The sequence below is a fragment of the Lissotriton vulgaris genome, chromosome 2_1 (assembly GCF_964263255.1).
Source record: "Lissotriton vulgaris chromosome 2_1, aLisVul1.2, whole genome shotgun sequence".
Taxonomy (NCBI): domain Eukaryota; kingdom Metazoa; phylum Chordata; class Amphibia; order Caudata; family Salamandridae; genus Lissotriton; species Lissotriton vulgaris.
In genome coordinates this window covers 538,082,650-538,107,672 of record NC_141687.1, presented here as the reverse complement: position 1 = coordinate 538,107,672, position 25,023 = coordinate 538,082,650, and the positions used below count along the sequence as shown (strand labels likewise).

The 25,023-nt window shown below is 45.3% G+C and overlaps 1 protein-coding gene across 10 annotated transcripts in view; it reads right to left on the bottom strand.

Moving 5' to 3' along the window:
* Positions 1 to 25,023, bottom strand: part of ARMC8 (armadillo repeat containing 8) — a 702,262-nt gene that overhangs the window by 259,024 nt on the left and 418,215 nt on the right. For all 10 annotated transcript variants that reach the window (XM_086955494.1, XM_086955495.1, XM_086955496.1 and 7 more), the window contains exon 16: positions 24,511 to 24,603. In XM_086955494.1, coding sequence (XP_086811620.1) covers positions 24,511 to 24,603 — 93 coding nt within the window. The remainder of the gene's footprint in view (positions 1 to 24,510; positions 24,604 to 25,023) is intronic.

Sequence of the window (25,023 nt, the reverse complement as noted above, 5' to 3'; positions counted from 1 at the left end):
AATCGTCAATCTTGCTTTCAAGCTTATGTAAATATGTGCATCAAATCAGGGAGCATTCTGGGAGCACTTTACATAGCCTCATATTCCTAAACGTTGAAAATGTGTGTACACATTATAATACTGGAACTACTGTCAGTAGTGCAGTCAGAGCCTACAACATTTACTTAGAGCGCTCACCCTATTAATAAAGGCTTTCAATTAATAAACCCTAAATACAAGTTTGAACAGCATTAACATATGGACAAAAATATTGCCTTAGCTGCAGACAGTGCCCTTCCCTGAACCATAATGTGGTACTGCAAACTGGTAGCTTATGGGGTTGTGCTGCAGGGGGTTGGGCCTATTTGTCCAAAGAACAAAATACACATGAAAACTTGTTGCCCTTGACCCCAAACAATATGTCCTGGGTGTCGGCTATAGGAATTCCACATCCCTGATTCCACAGAACAAGGAAGTGGGAGGGCATGGAGTAATTGTGGTTAATGGAGCATCGATCAGACGGAGATCTACTGAAGTTATGTAACTTGCATTCTGATGTATACTTCTAATTTCAGATTTCTCACCTTTACAACTGAAGCAGTACACCCCAGTAGTGGGTCTGTGGAATGACTAAGACCAGAAAGTCCTGCAGGACCAAACAGCCAAAATGCCCAGACTGTTAAAATGCTGACTGTCAAATCAGTAATGCTTTGTGAACTTGATGACCACATTCTTGCCAATACAGTGGCAGCAGCCTTTGGCCCTTCAGGAATTGGCTCACAACCCTTCTGGAGGATGCTTCCTTGCCATCATTCAGCAGATCTGAATGCAAATGACTATCCTTCTAGACAACTTCTGTTTCTGTGCCTTTCTTTGACTCAAGAACCACACAAAGAGCTAATCATCCGCCAAATGATCTTTGGTACAAATTAAATAAAATCAGAGCACTCTTTTGGGGTCCAAACAATGGTGTTTCTGCTCCTCTTTCAAGGAGTGAGGTGTTGCAAAAAACGAAGGATTGCCCAATGTGAGAGGAAGTTCTAACGTTCAGAAGAAAGGCTGCTCTAGTACTCATCACAAGTTTGTCTGGAAACAAGGTAGTGTAGGGTGGCAGGACTTCAGAGCTTGAAGCTCACACGACAAGCTTCTGTTTGCTAAATCCATCAAATGTTATTGATATAGCCTGTGTCAGAGATCCACAATATAAAAATGCCATATATACATAAAATATAGTATGTCATAGTTACACATACCTAAAACAATGGTAAAAAAGTTTTAAAAAATATAAATACTTTTTAGCATATAAATTCATCGGGGGAAGCTCTTATTAACTGAGAGAGTTATAGGGTTCTAGAGATATTTTACTTAGACCAGATAGGTTTTATAAAACAGAAGCGTGCTTCAACCAAACAAATAATACATGTGCAAATCTTGGATTCCTCTACAGCAAAGATCACAGAGAACGGATTTATAAAATGGGCCACCCCAGTTTTCAGTTAGGTCTTGAAGTGGTAGTGTCTTCAGTCTTAGCATGAGAATGCAGCGCCTGACCTTGTGATCTAACGAAATACTCAAATATCTGGGACTGACTTCATATTCGACTGCCGATAAAAAAGGTTTACAATGAGATTGCTGAAAGCAATGATGCTTATCTACATCAAAGCTCAATCTTGGGCTGGATTTTTCAGGAAGAACTTCAAAAGTGCTGGAGACCAGGATTGAAGGAGATTTATAGAACATTGGAAAAATTCCAGAGCAGTCACTAAGTTCTACTTAAAGGTATTTTTCCCTGAGTCAGCCATAAATGTTTCCTGGCGTAAAAGCGCTCTCAATGAGCTTGCAGATGCATGTAATAGGATATGGGCCCAATTTCCGGGAGGGCAAGAAAATGTCGCCTCCCAGAGGATTGACAAAACATTTTTATTGCACTGAACTGGGTTACCACTTTTATTTCAGTCTGTTGGAAATGCGAAGCAATTTTAAGAGACTGAGAGAATACCTTCCCTAAATATGTGTAAGAAAACACTACTTAAAGTGCTATTCCTCCTAATTTCCAGGAGAAGGATTTCACATTTTTTCTTACCCTAAACGTTACTATTTTTGTTTTTGAAGCGTTCATTGTTAGGAAATTAATTTCTGTGTAATTAAGAAGTGCCTCAATATTACGCTGAAGGCCTACTGGGGTGAGTGAGGTTGAAAATGACCACATCGTCAGTGTGCATTAAAAGATGGATTGTTTGTGTTGTAATTTGTGATGGAAAATTATTACCTCCGGTAGGTCATTTAGGACTAGTGAGAATAGTAAAGAAGCGAGTAAGGAAGCGAGGATACATCCCTGCTTAAGACCTTCCATTCTGTGTAGAAATCTCCAGAGTGAGTGCTTTATCCCCTCCCATTTGAACTTTACACCATGTAGATGTTTGGAGGCTATTATTAGCCTTAATAAGGTTGCCAGATTACTCAATTTCATTAATTTCCTCCATAAGCAGGGCCTAACCACCTTATCAAAAGCGTTGTAAAAACTCAACAAATAGGCTATAAACTACCTGAGAGTTATTGGTTACGTATTTATCAATTATGGTTTGTAGAGTTGCAATATTGTACGTCACTAAATGGTTTTGGCAAAATCCTGCTTGGACCACAGGAATTACCCCCCTAGACGTGGCATAGTCATTTAGATGGTCTAATACACTGGCCGCAAAGATCTTCCCTGTGGCATCCAGGAGGGCGTTTTGATGATAATGGTTTCGCATAAGGTGGGAACCTTTTTTCAAGAGAGGAACCACAATGCCTCCCCACCAAGAACTTGGAATATGGCCAGTTTGGTAGGAGTGCGTAAAGAGTTGGGCCAAACATTTACCCAATCCATCAATATTTTCTTTTAAAACCTTTATGGGGATCCTATCTGGTCCCACTGCTGTGGTAGCTCTCGCTTTTCTCATCTATAAGGCAATTTGCTTTTCTGTAGGCGGTATTATCTGCTGGTCAAACTCACTGCAGGGACTGACCATATAGAGTTGTGTTTTGCCAGAGATCATCAAGTTAGTTCCATATAATTTAGAGACATAGTCTACCCATTCTGTTTATGGAACTGGTTTTGCTGTTGGTGGGATTTTATTCCCACTATCTTTTGAAATCATACCCCAAAAGGACTTGATGCTTCTCTGCCGCACTGCTTCTTGAAGATCCACCCAGTTCCTATTAATTGTTGCTCTTTTATCTTTAATACAGAGCCTTTTCCTTGTCGGTGAAGGATTAATAAATTGAAGTCTGATTAATTTGTTTAACTCACTAGAGGGAAAGGTAATTATACAGTCTGTCTTCGTAGAAGGTCTCTTTTTAGTGTTAGAAGACTTCATCTGCAGTGAATCAAATACCACTATAAGAGAACTTTCGAAGTGGAGAACTGGGTTAGTTTGGTCGCACAGTTGGTCCTCTATTATTCTGTTCATTTCTTTATTGATTAACCTCAGATTTTCACTGTTCCAGTATAGTCGACCTTGCTTTTGTTGTATTGATACCTCTCCCATTCCATACGTGAGACCATGGAAATACTGGTTGTAAAATGAGATCTATTTCGAGGCAAAGAATTGCATGCTTACTGCTTTGGATGAATTGTGAAGAGAAACTGCGGAATTTGTCGTATAGGTCTTAACTGCTAATAACATAGTCCAGTAAGGAAAACCCAGTTGGACCTTTCTGCTTATAAGGCCCTGGTATATCTCTGGAACAAACTGCTTGTATCGTGATGAGAAAGTCTTCAGGGTCAAGAGATGTTGGAAACGGCTCAAAAGGATACACATAAGGAAAGTAGGGAACACACAAAGGGCCTACTATGGTACTATGAAGGGTATAGGAGGAACAAAGAGGACAAAACCTTTGAGAAAATGCATTAAAACAGGGGATTTGAACAAAAAAAGGGTGGTCTGGTAAACCCAATGGGCTGACAGTTATGTTACAAGGGCAACACCAAGTCACAAACTTGTTCCAACATCCAGTGTAATCAGGTTTTGTAGAAAGACCTGGCCACCATGATGCCATCCACTACTTCGGGTAGTAGATCGAATGCAGTCAACTGTGCCGCTCAATCTCCCTGCATGGAGATGTAGAATGCACAGGCCTGTGTGCAGTTCTGCTCTGTTGTAATCCAATTGCAGAGCCTGCATACACAACCTGGAATGGTCAGTGGGCAGGACACAGGATGCTAGAAGGCCAAGAAGCCCCAGAATCATCCTCATTAACACCCAGGACTGGGCCTGAAACATCAGGGTCATAGCCCGAAAGTTCAGCACTCGTCTTTCAGGAGGGAAGGCCCGAAAGTACACTGTATTCAGGATGGCTCATATGAAAGTGAGCATCTGCAAAGGAGTCAGATGTGATTTTGGCAAATTGATAATGAACCCCAACGATGTGAGATGGTTTGTCATCATCTGGAAGTGGTCTGTGCCCAACTGTGGCATGTCTGTCTCCTACAGTCGTCGAGTAGGGGAAGAGTGGTATCCCTTGATCTCCGAAGGTATGCTGTGACCAACGCCATCACCCAAGCAGACCCTCCAGCATTTCGCGATTTGCCACGAAATCGGCATTTTTGTAAAATGCCACGATTTTTACAAACGTGCCCACGAAATCGGCACTTTTGTAAAAATGCCGCAATTTTTACAAAAGCGCCCACAGTGTTAATGCAGTGGCTTAGCCTGATGAAAACTAAATACTTTTGGGCTGGGTGGACTGAAGGAAAATAAAAGTGCATAAAACCCGACCAAAATTGGTTATTGAAAGGGGGGGTTGCTAAACACCGTACTATGAAGGGAAAGTCTCAGATTTGTAAATAAGGATCTCGCTAAATGTGGTCGCTCAATAATACGTTGGGCCAAGAGGTAAATGCAACAGAGGAGTTGTATAAAAAAGTAAGGGAGAATGGCAGCTATGTGTAGATGTGGCACCGAATTCCAACCCGCTGAGGCAGCAGCAGTCCGACAATCCAGTGGGAGGCCGCTCAGCTGGACTCCATCACGCTGCCCCAGCATATGCTCGATCTACCCCTGCCGCTGCGTTGCTTGAACGAGAGGAAGAGGACAACAGTTGGACCTAAATACCCAGACCCTCCAGGATTTCGCGATTTGCTGCAAAATCCGCACTTTTGTAAAAATGCAGCGATTTTTACAAAAGTGCCAGCGAAATCGGCACTTTTATAAAAATGCCGCAATTTTACAGAGGCGCCCGTGAAATCACTTCTGTGAGGTGGAGGCAGCATCTGATCTACTTCCCGGTTCATTATAGCGAACCAGAATATATGAAGTGTGTGAATGCAGCTCGGTTTTTTGCTACGTTTGCAGTGACAGATTCTCATAGTGCAGAGAGGAGGACATGATTTTAGGGGGCTTCCTAATTGGATCAAACAGTTTTGGCTGGGGCATTTCGAAGACTTGTGTAGCACAAGGTATCCGTCTCACTTCACTTAAGGATTTTGCACGTTAGTGAAGCGTTGCACTTACAATGATTGGATTTCTGCTGCCTATTGTATATGGACAGTGAAACCTGCTAAGACTGACGGGGGCTGGCACTGCAGTGCATAGTGCGGCAATATACACTGGCATGAGACTTGCAAGAGTCTCATGAGTGCCTGCTGCTGTTAGGAAGGTGAGTCTGCCTAATAACGAAAATAAAGTAGTTTTTGGAAGAGTATTGCAGCGCCACTGCATGCAAAACAAGGGGCGGTGTTTAGGGCTTAAAGTGAACAGTCACGAATAACGAAAACAAAGTAGTAATTTCAGAATAGTGTAATGTTGGCAGGTGATTTTGGTGGGACAGAATAGGTCGGAGTGTGTGTGCATGGGGTGGGGAAGGAGGAGGTGTGGAATGGTGCCAAAATGGGTGTACAAGATGTTAATGATACACCTCTGGTTTCCGTGGAGCAAGGTAAGCTACTCACCTTTGCCATGCCCCGGTTGTATGGCTAGTTCTGTATCACAAGAGGTACCTCGCCATAGACGTTTAGGTGCTGTGCCTATAGGAGTGCTTTGTCCTGTTACATGTGTGTGCACTGATTTATGTAGACACTGGGAATAGAGATCTCCATGAAGGGCAGAGAGGGTTCAGCGGACCCTTGACCGAAACATTGCCCTTGCACCCCTTGGCCCCTTGGTTGCTGTAGTCTGCTCACGTTTCATGAATGGGGTTTGTAGTGAGCTGCGGGTCAGGCATGACCCCAGATTTGCAAGTTCTATACCCTATATTAGCCAAAAATGAGCTGCATGAGGAGTAACTGTTCCATACCTTGCATCCCAAGCAAAAACTAGGAGTGACACTTGTAGGGGACATTTTATTCCCTGGAAAAAGCATGGTTTACAATGCATCTTGGGATCCTCAGTCAAACAGCACCAAGGCAGAGCCAGGGGCTTGATGCAGGTAAAGGAGCGAACTTTGCCTGCAATAACTGTAAGAAACGGAGGAAGTGCGCTCTCCTTTGTCCACGCGTTACAAGCCCAGCTCAATCCCCGGTCTGGTTGATGCCTCAAAATCGCTGACAGCGTCAATTGTCAACTGTAAAGCATGACTACTTACCCGTTATAGTCTCAAGTTGCTGATTGGGTGGAGTGGATCTGTGGTTCAGTCGAAGAGCAAGGGCTTGAGATCCTTCCTGAATTGAGGCAGAGACGGTGATTGGCTGGGATGTAGTGTCAGGGAGTTCCAAGCCCTCGCAGCAAGGTAGCAGAAGGATCTTCCTCCAGCTGTGGTCTTGTGGACCCATGGGAAGGGGGTCAGGGTCAGTTGGGGAGAGCGGAAGTGCTTGGTGGGTGTGTGGAAGGGGAGGCGGTGGTTAAGGAGCCTTCACCTGTGGACTGCTTCCTCTGTTCCATATCCCAGGTTGCCTATTCAAAGTGGAATACTCTGCTAAAACAGTTTCCATTGATTTAAGGCTGAATTATGAGTAAAATAAAGGGCAACAAAAATGCCGCTAAATTTCCATATTTGTGCTGTTAAATTTCCATATTTGTGCCGCTAAATTTGCTAATCCATGACGCTATATCCTGGGGGATCTCAAGGGGCACTAATGAGGCCAGACAGACGATGGAAACGGAAAATACTCATGGCCCACCATGAACTGCACGAAAGGCACATGGGCCTCTAGGGTGAGAAATAGGCGAGCTGATAGTCCAACACCACCACCCAACCTAGTTTCCTCGACCCAGCGCAGGAACAACCCGGCCCAATTAGAGCATCTTGATATTTTCCTTTGGCAGAAATAAGTTGAGATGTCGAGGATAAAATAAGTCAAAGGCGTCTGCCTTTTTTTTAGCCCATAAGAAATAACAGAAGTAACACTCAGTTCCACTCTGTGTGGCTGGCACCCTCTCTTTGGCTCCCTTCTCCAAAAGAGGCTGAACTTCCTGCCACAAAATGGACAAATGATCCTTCAAAGGCCACATGAAGTAGGTGGAATAGGAGGCAACGGAGAAGCCACCTATGGAAAGAATGAGTTGATAACGCACTACGATATTATGACCTGGCGGCGGACTACCTGAAATGGGTGAAATTATTTATACAGACAGCAGGGTGAAAGTGGGGCTCAGAGTATAGGCTAGATGGCCGGTGGAGAGAGGAACACAACAGGGGGGCCCCATTTCCCGACTGATATTTGCCTTTGCTATTGGGCCTGTGGCCCAGATTATTTGAACTCAATATCAAGATAATGGTATACTGGTAGAGGGCAGCTGGGAGGTCGTCCCATTGTATGCCAATGACATCCTACTGACCCTACGGAATATGGAAGTTACATGGGATGCAGTTCAAAATACGACAGATGAAGTGGGGGCCCACCCGGTGTTCCAGCTGAATGCAAAAACATCTGTGCTTTATCTCATGCGGGTGAGGGTGTGGGTGGGGTGTGCCTCCCTAATTTTGAGATCAAGACGAAGCCAGTTAATTATTTGGTGGTGCATTGGAAATCAGAGTTGCCTGAAACTTATGATTCTAATGTGGGTACCCTGATGGCTGGCGTGGAGCAAAGTGTGCATAAATGGCTGCACTTCCCTTTGTCCCTGATGGGGCGCATTGCTATACGTAAGATGATTATGCTATCTAGAGTCCTATATAAAACAAGCTATTTAGCAGTACACTGTGGTTCTCCCGTATTAATATATTTTATAGAGTCACATGCTTGAATCTTCCCAGTCGCCATGGTGGGAGCTAACAGTATTCAAAGCAGTGCTAAATGCTTAGCATTAGTGTCCATTCTAAAAGTAATACACATTATTAGCCTCTTCACGTTGTTTTAAAGCATTTAAACTTCAACCGATCAGAGCTCAGACCCTGAAGCACTCAAACCCAGCAGAGCTACCATCCCTCAGATTTCGAGCACAAGTGTAATATAAACTTTGAGATCTGAAATGGTGAGCCCTAACGGGGAGGAGTGAGGATTGCATGTGACTCTATAAAAGATATTAATACTGGAGAACTACAGTATACATATAAGTAGCTTGGGTTTTCTCCAGTATTTTATCTTTTATAGATTCACATACTTGAACCAGACTAGTTAGCAGTATCCCATTACATATGGAGGTGGGTAAGGTGAAACCATCTAATCATGAGAATTACTCTAAAAGGAAGAGTAAAAACAACTATTTGGAAAAGCAAATGAAATCATTGATAAAGAGACATATCAACAAGAAATAATCGTTATAACAAACTCTTAAGAAAATAATCACACACATATATATATTTAGACACTAGCTGCATACCTTATGTAAACAGGCGTCGCAGAGTAGCTTGTTAGACTGCCATGTCAGCTTTACTCCATGAATCTAGGCAGTAGTGCCCTGTGAAGGTATAGGCATTTACCCATGTCGCTGACATGCAGAAGTGAGACTCCTGCAAACAGGGCCGACGATGCTGCTATGTTTGGAGTTGAGTGAGCCTTCTCTTCCCACGTAAGTGGATGTCCTGCCTTTTCGTGAGAGAAGGCCATAGTCGCCGAGACCCAGCGAGCAATACTAGCTCTCAATAAGACTTGACCTTTCCTAGGAGATGAGAAGGAAATGAGTAGCTGATTGGACTTTCTGAAATCCCTTGACATTTGCAGATAGAATTCCAAACAGTGTTTAACGTTCAGAAAAAGTAAAGCTCTTTACACCGGTGAGGCTGGATTCAGAAAGAAGGAATGTAAAATGAGAGGCTCATTGAGATGAAAAGCAGTCAGCGCTTTTGGAATTAAAGATGGATCAGGGCATAGGATGACTGTCCTCCTGAAATGGCAGGTAGGGCTCCGTGGTTGTGAATGCCTGGATTCCACTATTCATCTGGATAACATGATGGTAATAGAAAGGCCATCTTTCAAGAAAGAAACTTCAACTCAGCCTTGTGAATGGGCTCAAAAGGAGATCTTATAAGCTGCAACAAGACTGTTTAGTTACCAAAGAACTGGTGTGGGCTTCACAGGAGGATAGCCTGGAACAGACCTTTCATGTGTGTGTTAATCAGTTTATTATACCAGAGAGATTACTTTCCAGGACACAGTCTGAATCAAGAGATTGCCCCTAGATGCACTTTAATGCAAGCATGCATGAGACCTGACTTGGCTACATGTAGCAGATACTGCTGCCCCAGGAAGCCATCTGCCGGAAAACTGTTGACACGTCCATGGCCACATTAATGATCTCAGACAAGGCCATTTCCTCTTCAGCAAGTATGGCTCAGGCCTCGTTTTTCTTGTCCTTAAGGAGATATTCTAGCAGAGATGAAATGTAAGACCACATCTAACGATCATAGGATGGCAAGGGCATTGGAGGCACTGAAGGATGTAGCCAATGTTATCAAAAAAACGGCTTTCCTTGTCCGAAGGAGATGTGCATGGCAAAGAGGGGTTCTTTGCTCTTCTCTGAACCGCCTGCATAATGACCAAATCATGCCTGGGTTGGTGAATGGGGCATGTAGGGGAATTCTCTGGGTCCTTGTACTTCTTATCCAGCTTCAGTATCACAGCCAGAACTGACACTGTGGTCTTCAAGCCTTTTTGCCAGATGAAGTTCATGATGGAAATAGACAGTTTTGAGTGTAGCGCTCCTGCCTTAAAATCATATAGAAAGCACTCTGTCCGTTTTCCTGCTAGTGGAACGTAAAAGCGCTTAGAAGCCCTTTCAAGCAGGTCATGAAGCCCACCAACGCTGCTTGGGGAGAATCCGCTATAAGAGGAGTTGGAGATGCTGGCATAGGTGCTACATAATCATGCCAATCAGGGAGGTCACTCTGATTCGCCTGGATCTCACCCTCTTAAGGCTGCTGATCGCCATCACGATTATGAAAGGTGTCCGAAATATTGATGGGAGGCAGAACTGATCTTAAGTTTTGAGGTCTCAGTCTTTCCTGTGGCACTGGAGTGTTCTCAGAGGTTTCCTGTCTGGAAGCAGGTTGTTGAGGAGCATTTGTATCAGGGATTCTTCTATAATAGTCTTTAATCATCATGTGTAAGTCCGTTACTAGTGAGAATGGAATCGCTATGGCTGACTCTTGCACCAGTTGTGGCTCCTCCTCTTGCTCTTCATAGGGATAGTGCTCCTGGAATGTACCATATCCCTGGCCAGTCGTTTGACCTCTATCTGAGAAGGAAAAATCACCACCTATATATTCTGACTGCTCCAGATCCACTTCATCATCCTCCGTGTCCTGACAATTTTGGTTTAATTGGGAGGAACCATATGTAGGACAGAAGGAGCTTTCATCCCCCGTTTCTTGGAACTCCAGAGTGAGTGTAGGAGGAAGGAGTGAAATGTTTTAGATTTCTTGAGGCAGATTAGAAACTGTGCTCTTGTAAGAGATGAATAATATGTATTTTTCCACCGTCGACATGGAACCGGAAATCCACATCGCCAACGGAGGAGTACATGCTAAGGTCATCGTCGATGATGGAATATTCACCATCATATAGACGACGGTCTTATCAATGACAACATGTCATAGTCGCTGTTGAAACGGTCGTCATTAAGGGCACCTTCTGCGAGCTAGCAACCGTAGACGATAGGATCTTCATTGACGGTCCTGTCGACGATCAAAACTTCTTGGAAGACGACTCTTTGAAAGGAGTATCTGAGGCAGAAAAGGGTGGTGAGAGAGACTTTCTTTCTGAGAGCAAGAAGGACCAGCCGACTTCTTGCTTAGAACTTTTTCCACGTTAGCCTCTGCTGCAAGATCTTGACCTTTAAATTTGCTATCAGAGGATGACGAATCCCATCCTTCCTCTTCCTCAGAATTCGAGTCAGACTGAATTTTTTTCTGCTGTGGCCACAGAAACAATCTACCCTCTCAATCTTTGAGAGTTTTGGCAGAAAACGTACAGCAGTACTTACAATCTTTGCGTTTATTAAGTGGACACAGGCAATACATGCACTCCTTATGAAGACCTCAGAACATAGCCTGGATTTTCCACATGTCTTACAAGGCATGAACAGCCATTTTTTAGACTCAGACATTCTGGTAAAACTTAGTCAGTAGACTCCCTATCACACAACATGAGGTTAGAAATCTGAGGGATGGTGGCTTTGCTGGAGTTGAGTGCTTCTGGGTCTGAGCTCTGATTAGTTAAAGTTTGGATGCTTTAAAACAATGTGAATAGGCTAACAATGTGTATTGGTTTTACAATGGAGACTAATGCAAAGCATTTAGCAATGCTTTTAATACTGGTACTGTGTGACTCCCACCATGAGGACGGGACGATAAAAGCTTGGGAATCTATAAAAGATCTAATACTGGAGAAGTGTTGCAACACATGCCGGTGCACAAACCAGAATCCTGCTTTCATCAACAAACTACTTAGGTTGCTTTACCGGGGGCACAGATCAGCTTTGAAGTCCTGAAATTACAGTGGGATGGGGGCGGGTTACCGGTGCCTACCTTCAGAGCCTACTACTGGACAGCCCATATGCAACACACAGTACCATGGTTCCAGGTGTCTGGGGGGGAATCTGACCCTGTAGCTAGGATCTTGGTGCTTTTGATCTGTCCATGGGCAAGGCTAACGCTACCTCTGGTTCCTAAGAAGAGACTGGTAGCTTTACCGCTTCAGGTCAGGACACTGCTGGATATATAGTGCTCCTGGAATGTACCATATCCCTGGCCAGTCGTTTGACCTCTATCTAAGAAGGAAAAATCACCCTCTATATATTCTGACTGCTCCAGATCTGCTTCAACATCCTCTAAAAGAGATGGGAATGAGTACATAAACTTGCAGCAACTGGTACCCTGGAACACAGGGCTCAGCTCCACGTTACCTACCTTCTTCAGGCAGAGGGATGAGGGAGATGTTCCGCAGAGCATAGGCGAGCTTTATGAAGATAATCGGCTGGTGGGATGTACAGACTTGTGTCCCAGATTGGGGGGGGGTCGCTGGAAGATGTTTCCTAGCATATGGTAGCCTGGCAGCGGCTATGCGCAAGGAGGGGGTTGGCGGGAGTTAGACAGGAGCCGGACACGCGCATCCTTAACCAGTCACTGTCGGATATGGGTAGAGAGGGTAAACTCATTTCATGAATATATCCATTGTTGATACAGATGCCCACATGGCAACGTGGAAGCTACAGGGGGAAGGTGATCTAGGTGTGGAACTGAAGGAACACAAATAGGTGCCTATACTGGGCAATTGCAGAACAGTTATGCGCAACGTGTGCTTGAAACTGATCCACTCTAAGTGTAAACATAAGATTTATGTCACGCTGAGGTGCTAACACAGGTTAGACCCTTCCAAGCCAGAGCATTGTCCCAAATGTAGGCACACAGTGGGGACTTAGATTCACATGCAGTGGACATGCCCTGGGGTGGGAGACTTTTGGAGTGCTGTGGTTCAGGTACTGCAGGAACAAACTGAGATGCAGCTAAAGCCAATGATCTAACTATGTTTGTTAGGCCTCATGACCTGTACCAAACACACTAAATATGTAGAGAAGGTGCTACAACTAGCCGTAGCCAAGAAGCGCATAGCTCTGGAAAGGGGCGACCATTCGGTCCCCCCGAACGTATGATGGAGTACCACGATCCCCCCGGGAAGCCATCTTGGGCGGGAGGCGAGCCCCGGCTGGTATGCCCAAAGCGGCGTAGCCGGGGCGCGCCTTTTTCCCGCCCTGGAGTGGGCTGGCCTAGACACGGACGCGGCTGGCCACGCCCTTTGGGGCAGGCAGGGGCGGGTATACGCCCGCCCTGAAGACGGATAAAAGGAGCAACAGGCCAAGAAAGCATCCTCTTGTTCCTGTGCTCTGAAGCTGCACCTCCTCGCTGCACGTGAGCTCGAGACGGAACGAAGAGCCAATTTTGAGCGTTGTAATCTTTCTTGTTTGTTTTCCAGATACTCGATCGGAGAATGCCTAAAAAGGCGGGAAAGAGAATGACTACCGACCAGATGCTGCGGATTCTCATGAAGGAGGTGACCGACCTAAAGAAACGAATGGCGGATAAAGAGGAAGAAGGGGGGCCGAAACGTCCTCTGGAAGGAACAGCTCCAGGTGGAAAAGGCAAGAGGCCCAGAAGGGGAGCAGCAGGGGGAGACAACCCAGTTCCCTGTAACCCAAGTGAGGCACCCATTCCGGTGCCGGAGGAAGGGAATCCGATTCCCGTGGTGGTCACCCCCGTGTCCGGAGAGGATATGCCGCCCGAGCTGGCAGCACAATTAGCAGCGTGGTTGGGTAAAGGTAGCAAGGGCGCCACGGCTGACGACGCGCAGGTGTTGATGAAGCAGCTGCGGGAAACAAGGGAAGCGACGAAGGCGCCATTGCCGGCTGCGGCAGTCGCAGATACAGCTTCCAGTTCAGGTAAGCGGCCTTTGCCGGTTGCGAGGGATGAGTCGGCACCCTCTCGAAGGGAAAAGTTGGGTCAACATGTCCCTCTAGCTATCAAAGAGAAGATATGGGCAGGGGAGTATATAAACATCTTCTCGTTGCTTACCGATCATTATGAGATGGAGCATGTTAAGAGCCAGAAGGAGCTCATGCATCCGAGTGTTTGGCGCGCAAAGATGGCCGCCTTCAAGGTAAATGAAAACATTGGCAATTGGGGCAAAGCATGGGGGGTTTTTACATCCATTTTGGGTGAACGGAGGCCCGAATTGCTGCCCGAATTGCCGATTTATCAGTCACGAATCATGGGGTATTCTGTATCACACGAGGGCAATCATTGGTTCTGTTACGATAATGTTTTCAGAAAAGCGAAAGAGCATGATAGAAACTTAACTTGGGATTGTTATGATTCTGTGTCCTGGTCCAAAATGGAGGACTCTGGTATGTTGAAAGTCCCTTTAGTAGGGAGTAATGTGGGTGAATCCTCCCGCCAATATGCGGGGACGCCCTTTCGATCAGGTACGAGTAACGACAATCACTCAAGGCCAATCGGCAACACAGGTAAAAGGGGGGTATGTTGGAACTTTAACAGGGGAAAATGTACTAGGCCCCAGGGGTCATGCAAATTTAGGCACGAGTGTAGTGGGTGTGGGCAATCATCCCATCCTGAGTCCATGTGTAGAGCCAAAACTGGTGATAACGGGGGTAGAGGAGGCGCCAAACAGGTCTGACATAGTCCGAGGGGCGCCTTTACCTACTCCAATTGATACCATGGCAATGATTCCTTGGCTCAGCGAATACCCGGATCACGCTTCCGCTCGGGTGTTGCGGAACGGGTTTTCATATGGTTTCCGCATCCCAGTGGGGGATTTTCAGGGTATAGCAAAATGTAAAAACCAGATATCGGTCTTGCAGCATACGAACGTGGTACAAGAAAAGATTGGGAAAGAGCTGGCTCGAGGTCGAGTCGCTGGTCCATTTAATGTACCACCAGTGGCTAACTTTGTTTGTTCCCCTTTAGGGGTGGTCCCCAAGAAGGACCCGGGTGAGTTTCGGCTGATACATAATTTATCAGCCCCACGTGGTCTTTCCGTAAACGATGCGATAGACCCGGAAGTGTGTTCGGTGCGGTACGCATCCTTCGATGAGGCCGTAGCCATATTGAATCGCCTAGGGCCCGGGGCGCTGATGGCAAAATCTGATATCGAGTCAGCGTTCCGGTTGCTCCCGGTACATCCAGACGATCAGCGTCTTCTTGGTTTCATGTTTCAGGGTCACTATTACATGGATAAGTGTATGCCGATGGGGTGCTCTATATCTTGTGCCTATTTCGAAAAGTTCAGTTGCTTTCTGCAATGGGTCTTCACAAGGAAGGCGGGATTTCACCATGTTATGCATTATCTCGATGACTTTTTGTTTCTGGGGGCAGCCGGGGATCCGGAATGTGGGCAGGCTTTGACTGCATTTTGTGTCTTGATGAATCAGTTTGGCGTGCCACTGGCACCAGGTAAGACTGTGGGTCCCTCGACTTGCCTCGAGTTTCTGGGGATCGAGCTCGATTCCGAAGAAGGTTGTTTTCGTTTACCAGGTGACAAAGTGTTAAGATTCAGGGCATCCCTGCAAATGTGTATAAGTGAGTCTAAGGTTAAGCTACATCAATTACAGCAATTGGTGGGACAATTGAATTTTGCCCTAAGAGTGATACCGATGGCCCGCCCCTTTTCTCGCTCGATCGCTCAAGCTATGCTCGGCCTGAAGGAGGGTCATCATCACACAAGGCTCTCGGCAGAGGTTCGCCAGGACATGCGCATTTGGTTGGCATTTCTGGCGGATTTCAATGGTCAAATTGTCTGGAACAAACCGTCCGTGTCCTCGGAGGAGCTGGGGCTGTGGACAGATTCGGCAGGGTGCATTGGTTTTGGTGCCATATTCGGCACTCAGTGGTCGGCACAAAAATGGCCGTCATGGTGGCATGAGAGTGGACTGACAAGTAACATTGCTTTCCTAGAACTTTTTCCCATTCTGGTGGCCCTGAGAACTTGGCCTGAGGGATTCAGAGATCACTCTGTGGTATTTTGGTCTGATAACATGACCGTTGTTGAGTGTATCAATAGCCAGGCAGCCCGATGCAAATGGATTCTGAGATTGCTCAAGGAAATCGTATTACTATGTATGCAATTGAATGTACTATTTAGGGCAAGACATGTCCCGGGGGTGATGAACAAAGCAGCTGATGCGCTTTCTCGTTTTCATATGCAGGCCTTCTGGGGTTTTCTGCCCACAGCGGACCCGGTGGCGGCACCCTTTCCCGAAGCTCTCTGGTCTCTCGGTGCCCCGAACTTCGTAACCTCGTGGGAGAGAGTTTAGCACCCAGGACAAAAAAGGCATATGAAGGGGCGTTCCGATCCTATTGGGCCTTTTTGGGGGCTGCTAGGGGGGAGCTTTGGGGTCAGGAAGAGTCTGTAGTAAACTTTCTGCTGTCTTTACATCAGGCAGGCAAATCAGTGGCTACGGCCCAGAGGCATCGAGCCGCCATTTCCTTTGTGGCTAGGGCTCATGGGATTCAGGACCCGACAGCGTCTTTTGTTGTGCAAAAAGCGCTACGTGGGTGGCAACGCCTTGAGGGTCGCAAAGTAGATGAAAGGCGCCCGATAGGTTTGGATAGGTTGGCCCTGTTATTATCCAGACTCCCTGCAACATGTTCATCCCAATTTGAAACAGTGTTATTCCGAGCCGCTTTTACGCTGGCATTCCATGGGGCTATGCGGGTGAGCGAATTAGTGGCGAGGAACAAGCAGGATGTGATGGGGGGACTGTGCCGAGAGCACGTTCAGATCAGAGGGGAGACAATGACTGTCTCGTTTGTCAGGTCCAAGACCGATCAGGGTGCGATGGGTGATTGCATAATCATTCAAAGGATTCCCGGGTCCTCCATGTGCCCGGTGAGTTGTGTAGAGAAATATTTAGCACAAAGGGTGGCATCATGGGGGGGGACCTTGTTGAGACACGCTGACGCCACCCCACTGACGAGGTTTCAGTTTCAGCGGGTGCTTGCGATGTCGATTACTGCTGCGGGCTTGAACCCGGGCGAGTTTGGGACCCATTCCTTTCGGATAGGGGCTGCTACAGAGGCTACAGCCAGGGGTCTGAATGTTGAACAGGTTAAACGTGTGGGGCGTTGGTCCTCCAATTGTTATAAAAGGTATGTGCGGTTGCACATGTTGTGAAGCTGTAATGATGTACTCACGCTTCTTGTTTTTGTTTGGTTTCAGTTGCGCGAGCCTACGAGGCGGGGCGAACTATGCAGTCGACCCAACACCGGGCCAGCGGTCAGACTTCACCGGCTGTGAAAAAGGAGGTGTGGGTCGTGGGCCACTCATACGTGAGGCGTGCCGCGGACGTATTCAAAGCAGGTGACATGATTCACGTGGCTGGGGAATACGGGTACAGGGTGTCCTTCTACGGAAGGGGCGGACTCTGTATTGACCAGTTTCAATCATTTTTTGAGGGATTGCTAGGGCGGATGAGGTCACCGCCGTCTATAGTCATAGTACATCTTGGGGGCAATGATTTGGTCACCACTGGTAGACGACTTCTTCTTGAGGCAATGCTTTCCACTGTAAGTTGGTTGGCAAGGAGAGTTCCAGGGTGCACGATTGCATGGTCCCATTTGATCCCACGAAAAGTATGGCGGGGGGCTATTTCTGTTTCTGCTCTGAATCATTCAGTAAGGAAAATTAATAACAAAGTGAGTAGATTGTTCCGTTCCAATACACTGCATTCTATTTCGCATGGTTGTATTACTGGTGACAGTATGTATCTGGGGGATGGTGTTCATTTGTCCCGGGTGGGGAACGAGTTACTCATAGGGGACTGTATAGCTTGGCTACGGACTTTAAGACATGACCTTTAGGTAGGAGTTTTGTGAGGGGTCCGGATAGCCGGTCAACTATCCGGCCTGTGGCGGTAAGGTCATGATCGGTGAGCACTAATTGGTAGATCCCTATGAGTGGGCGTCACCCATTACGGATGGGAGCGCTCGAGGGAGGTGGCCATTGGCCCCTCAACGGGGAGGCGGTTCCTTCTAAGGATGGGCCGCCGAAAGGAAAGGAAAGGCGGTCAAGGCCCCTTCCTGGGTAGGAGGGGTTACAGCCCCCTCCGGGAGAATTTCCCGGGGCCAGGTCATCTGCGACGGCAGATGTGGTAAGTTGTGTGGGGTTTGGGAGGGGGGTCTACGCTACCTTCTAGATACCTCACACGAGTCCTCGAACGACATTTAGGTGGCGTCGAGTTTAATGGGGCCCCCGTCAAGTCAAGGGAAATTGGTAGTTGCACTTGAGGTACGCCTCTGTGCGGTCGCCCCTCACAAGTGAGGGGGTCATTTCTGGTTTAGGGATCTTGACACCGGTTACGACCTTGCCGTTGGCCCTTAAACGTTAGGATGTACAATTTCAAATTGCAAGTTAATAGTTTGTAGGATGTTAGTTCGGCTAGGAGAACCTTTGTATTAGAGGATATGTTAAGGTTAGCCAAACATCGCAAATGTGGTCATGAAATTGTACATAATATGAAACTGTTATTTTAATGTTTTAATTTTGTTTCATATTTTTAATAAATACGGCCGGGAGGGTCACTCCCTCCCGTCTTCCAAAAGTTCAGAACTGTTTCCGGTTTCCCATCCTTGGGGATTGTGTTGAGAGGGGGTGGCGGGTATCTCAGCCATATGGAAAGGGGCGACCATTCGGTCCCCCCGAACGTATGGTGGAGTACCACGATCCCCCCGGGAAGCCATCTTGGGCGGGAGGCGAGCCCCGGCTGGTATGTCCAAAGCGGCGTAGCCGGGGCGCGCCTTTTTCCCGCCCTGGAGTGGGCTGGCCTAGACACTGACGCGGCTGGCCACGCCCTTTGGGGCAGGCAGGGGCGGGTATACGCCCGCCCTGAAGACGGATAAAAGGAGCAACAGGCCAAGAAAGCATCCTCTTGTTCCTGTGCTCTGAAGCTGCACCTCCTCGCTGCACGTGAGCTCGAGACGGAACGAAGAGCCAATTTTGACCCACCCACCAGCCCCTGAAGACAGCTACTTGTTGTGAATAAAGTCTTTATGTGGTAACTCTATTTTCTTTCAGGTTGTGACGACTGTCGTGATATTTTGAATCTGCAATAAAGATGGTCATGTGTTGGATGTTTTCAAATAAAGTATTTTCACTAGTTTTGTTCAATAATCATGCTTATAATATATAATTCTTTAGTAATTTAGTAATTTAGATAGTTTGTCGTATTTATTGTCGGGCGGTAAGGTCATGATCGGTGAGCACTAATTGGTAGATCCCTATGAGTGGGCGTCACCCATTACGGATGGGAGCGCTCGAGGGAGGTGGCCATTGGCCCCTCAACGGGGAGGCGGTTCCTTCTAAGGATGGGCCGCCGAAAGGAAAGGAAAGGCGGTCAAGGCCCCTTCCTGGGTAGGAGGGGTTACAGCCCCCTCCGGGAGAATTTCCCGGGGCCAGGTCATCTGCGACGGCAGATGTGGTAAGTTGTGTGGGGTTTGGGAGGGGGGTCTACGCTACCTTCTAGATACCTCACACGAGTCCTCGAACGACATTTAGGTGGCGTCGAGTTTAATGGGGCCCCCGTCAAGTCAAGGGAAATTGGTAGTTGCACTTGAGGTACGCCTCTGTGCGGTCGCCCCTCACAAGTGAGGGGGTCATTTCTGGTTTAGGGATCTTGACACCGGTTACGACCTTGCCGTTGGCCCTTAAACGTTAGGATGTACAATTTCAAATTGCAAGTTAATAGTTTGTAGGATGTTAGTTCGGCTAGGAGAACCTTTGTATTAGAGGATATGTTAAGGTTAGCCAAACATCGCAAATGTGGTCATGAAATTGTACATAATATGAAACTGTTATTTTAATGTTTTAATTTTGTTTCATATTTTTAATAAATACGGCCGGGAGGGTCACTCCCTCCCGTCTTCCAAAAGTTCAGAACTGTTTCCGGTTTCCCATCCTTGGGGATTGTGTTGAGAGGGGGTGGCGGGTATCTCAGCCATATGAGGTAGATGGCAAATTGGCTGCCAACCCAGAAACAATGGCTGTGGGAAGTTGTGAGATGGCTGCAGGATAAATATGGGTTCGGCACAGATTGGTGTACAGTGGGACAGGCAAAGGGGGCAGAATGGAATAGGACTTGGTGGAGGTCAGTTTACAGCAAGAAATGGAGGACCCAGCAATGCAGCAAGACACAGACGTTGTAGATGATTGATTGCATGGTGCGGGAATGGAAATTAGGGGTTTGGGGTACAACTAAGTTGAATGTTACTGTTCTTTCAGCAGTCTGGATGCCCTTTACAAACAGATGGCGAATGTAATTGCTGCAGCATGCTTTTCTTTTCGTTGAGGGGGTTTAGGGGAAGGGTAGGGAGCAGCTGTGAAGTTGTAATGTTAAATCACTGCTGAAACTAATAAAATAAATATTTTTAAAAAACACAACTTTGTTTTAAATACTACAGACAGTGAGGTTGTATCAGAAAAGAACTGACAGTTGAGAATTTTAAAAAGCTGACAAAGATCTATGGAACATATCATACAAAATAATAGTAAGATTGAGAGAACAATTATATATGAGAGCACAAAAGTGCTATGAGCATGACTGTGTGAACATGAGAGCTTGCACTTGTCAAAACAGCATTAAGAAAGGGTATACTTACCTTTTGTATCTCTATGTCTTAAATTTTGTATTATCATTCACCCTGATCGTGGACATCACGTTATTCATTAGAAAACAAACACCTCAGCAGCATATGTGATGAAGTGGTTCCTGTAGCACAAAAGCATTTGTACTCAGCACCCATCATTCACGCCAAAACTGGACATCACTTTTATTCATTAGGTAAGAAACACCATAGCAGCATTGTGTACTAAATGAAGTGATAACTGTAGTACTGACGCATTTGTATTGAGAACTTACAAAAAGTAGGAGCTGTGATGAGTAAAAATGTGTTGCTGCTGTAAAGGAGCTACTGTTTGGACTACAGCTCTCTCTTGTGTGTTTCAATGTCCCCCATAAGGAAAGAGGTGTAAGGCAGATCAGCCTACTGATGATTTCTCAAGTGTATACAGACTAGGATGGCCTCCATGGGGCAGTAGTTTGGAGCATTATCAATTTGCATTATGAAAATGGAGCAGAAAGTTAGCAATCTGGACTGTAGATTGGCTAATCTGGACTGCTGTCAGAGAAGTAAGGAACAATTGGTAGCAAAAATGTGTGCACTGCGCTTTGGCTACTAATTCACACTTGGATCGCAAGCGAAGCATCACGAAAAAGAGGCATAAACTGTTCAAGTCAGTTTTGTGGCTGCAGGCACAGGCAGCAGGTAAAGAATTTAAAGCACAGAAGCACTGCTTTTTGAAGCAGTGGCGCTGTAGCCCGAATCTGTGCACAAAGCAGTACATTTACCAAAGAGTGTCCCTTGAGGGGCAGGTAATGCAGATACAATTCTGGAGGACCTGAGTAACTCACAACTGACAGAATGCGTGCCAAGTGCGACATCTGAAAAAAGAAACCTGATGATGGGAGAATCCAAATATTCCCAGACCCAAGACTCACTAATTTAGTATAAAAGGATAAGAGTTACGTTTGGTGAATAATTTGTTTTTGTCCCATGCAAGGTGCCCTTTCAATGGTTTCTATCATGGGTTTGTGCTAAAGACTGGGTGGAGGGTGCATTCACGTTTACCTGCCAAAACACTGCCATAGATTATCTGAACATTGAAAAATCCTTATGGCATAGTGGTTTGACAGGAGCGACTATGATGATAGGATGCTAGAATGTAATTACTGTCTGACCCTTCTTTATTTTTGCTGTGCCTGCTGATCAAATAATGCGCCGTTTCGGCGGCTCAGGGGGATCTTGCTGCTGAGTAGGTAATTAGTTTAGTTGTTATAGAGTATTGACCTTTATGGAGATATGCAGAAGATATAGTTAATTTATACATAGTGATCGTCAATATGCTAAAGTATAATAATGTTTGATTCATGAGAAACATTGCATTCTAGAAATTAGTTGCTAATATTACGGAGGAACTGAAAGCGTTTCTGTTTTCTGGAGACTGTCAATTTAATAACTTGCAGTTACCCTCCTAAATCAATATTACTATCCATCATTTGCATTTCTCTCCTTTCTAGCTTTTTATGGTAGACACGAAGTCTTAAATATTATGGCTACTGCTTCACCATTGGGAAGGTCAAGAATCTAGCTTATTCATGTTTCTTACCCGGAACTGCACCCTCAGGGCAGCAGTGGGCTTAGTAGACACTGGGTGGTCAAAATTACTATTCTAACTTCAGTCCTAGAATATTTGGGGGAAAGCAACTTTCCCCCAAATATTTCAGTAGACGTATTTAGTATTGCAACTCCAGCCTTGGAATATTTTGGTTAAAGTTATAAATTCCCTAAGTATTTCCAGGATTGGGTGAAAAGTACTTAATTTTCAATGTCAGAATGTGCTCCTCTGAGGTTGCAGCTCAGGGCAAAACACTAGGAATACCAAAAATCGTGGCTAAGATGTCTTGAATCCTATTATTAGCAGCTTATGACATTCACTAGATTCTCCAAGTTTGCATGCAAAGCACTGAACTCCTCTGCGTTACACTAGTGAGCCACAAATACCTTTTAGTGAATACACTTTCTCTTCAAGCACCTTTATCACCCGCACAACCAGTGTTATTCTGTTGGGATTATTTTCAAACCATAATTCTACCCCAGCGATCCTCAAATGTACCACCCCCATTTTACTGTGTAGGGCCTTCTGAACTCTTGTTTAGACCTGCAAAGAACTGGGTTACAGAAAACTCCTCTGGAAATCTCTCTGCTGAAATCCAGAAGAGATTGGTCAACCTTGGCCTGAAGACATCATCAACACAGCCCTGCCCTTTCATTTAGCCATCGCTGACCATGCTCCACATGAGAGTTACTGGGTCACCAAAAGATGTAGCTCTTCTCTAGGATCAGCGTTAGTTTGCGCAGAAAGAAAAGAACTGACGTCAGCGTTCCGAGGGGGTGCCTATATACGTGACAAAGACTACACTTCCAGCACTGAGGATGCCACGAGGAGCCGACCGACGCCACCTACTGGCGCATAGGGATACTGCTCACGAAAAATCTTACAGATCCAGTCTGACTCTTGGGGAACTCCAAAGGTAAGGAATCTGTGGGTAGACGTTGCTATCAAATATTAAATTACGGCTCTGAATGAGTTAAAATAGTTCCTTACCGTACACAAAGCCAAAACATTTGTATTATAAGCTCACAAACACATGTAGCATCTTTTGCATGCCAGAGATCTAGCCTCACCACACCAAGTAATTTCCCTTGGCCCCAAGTAAAGCACATATAAACCACCTTATCATTCAGAGCAGGGAAAACAGACCGGTGTTGTCCCATGAATCTTTATTGCAGTTACCTAGAGATTGTCAGCATTTGATCTTTGCTCAATAGAGCACACAAGAAATATGATGCATTTTTTTTATAAGAGGCTTTGGGAGTTAATCTCATACACAGCATATACAAAACTATTATACCAGATATTAAATTGAATGTAGCAGTTATAAAGGAGCGAAGAGTACATATTATGATATCAGATAACACAACATATTGAATGAGTGCCCTATGTATTCAATTATAGCTAATACTGATTAGGACTGAAAATATTTTCTATCTTGAGAGGCACACAGTCGAATCCCTGAATGCAGATGGGAAACAGTCAGGAGTTGCATGATTAATGATTTTCAAAACCATTGTGAGAAAAATATCACCACTACTCGTGATGTTAACATGAGAAAACACCTAGGAAAATTACTTCTCCATTTTACACATCAGGTCTTTCTATATTGATATTAAAATAGCAGCCAATATATGAGTAAATAAATATGAAAATAGAAAGCAAAGAATCAAAAATCACAACGAATATAACACTTTTTTAGCTTATATTAATAATCATAATATATAAAAATAACTAAAGGTTATAAACCTAGGAGGCCTCCAAAGGAATGATGGATGTGTGCACAAAATGAATCCAGTGCAACAATACAAAATACATGACACCCAGACCCCTTACAGTGAAGGTGGCTTTCCCACGCTAACTCTCCAAACAGCTTTTTCCACAGAGCTTTGATGCCTTGGCTATGAAATCCTTGTTTTTTGGGTCTCACCCTTGTGCATCACTAGATTAGGTTTTTTGATTCAAGGTCTTACCTATTTTCCCCATCACCCTGCTCTTAGAAAGAAATTGTAGCAAATGATCAGGATTATGATCAACCTTAGTAATGATAAACATTTTCAAGTCTTAGGACGCTTCATCTTCTATAGAGTTTAGCTGAACAAAAACATTTAAAGCTATTAATTGCCTTCACAACATGGGACCAGGTGACAGCTATGATTGTTACATTAATATTCTAGTCAAGGTATGTTCCTAAAATGTAAACTTTGCCTAGCCGTCGTAGGGTGGATGTCATTGCCTGAACTGAGGTAACATTATTCCGATTACTTCTTAGTATATTTCAATAACTGAATAGCACTAGAGGGTGGAGTTGTCATTCTTTATTACTACCAAAGATTACAGGTGAATATACATAATGAAGCCGCAAATTCCAAACCAGATAAATCTCTGCTATACTTTACAAAAAGTAATACACTGCAACATCGTCAATCACTTACCATTAAAGCCCAAATACCATTCACTCGAAGTGCAGGGTTCTCGCTCTGGGTTAAACTACACAGTAGTTCTATAGCTCCAGATTCCAAAATAGGCTGCAAAAGAATGCAATACTCTTAACGAGATTTTAGCATTAATACAAATAACGACAGCCCACATCTGATGTTCATTTGATGCCACATAAATGATTTCTATTTGTCGTCATCATTCAATCTGAAAGAAGCCCGTGTCGTACAAACTCACATTCTCATGGGAGGTAGTGCATGGAACTAATTTCTCATAGAGATCTTTTCCTTAAGCTGGAGGGAAGCTGGTTAATGCAACATATTCTTTAATAAGAAGAAGGGTTGTGCTTTGGCTATCTGAAGGTCCTGGTTATAGATCTACCACTCGGGCAGAACACAGTCTGCTTTGGCAACCATCAAAGGGAAATCACACAATTCACAGTCAAGTGGACCTCTGCCAGAAACCTAATGTTCCCTATACAAAGACTATTATAGTCAAAATATGGACCT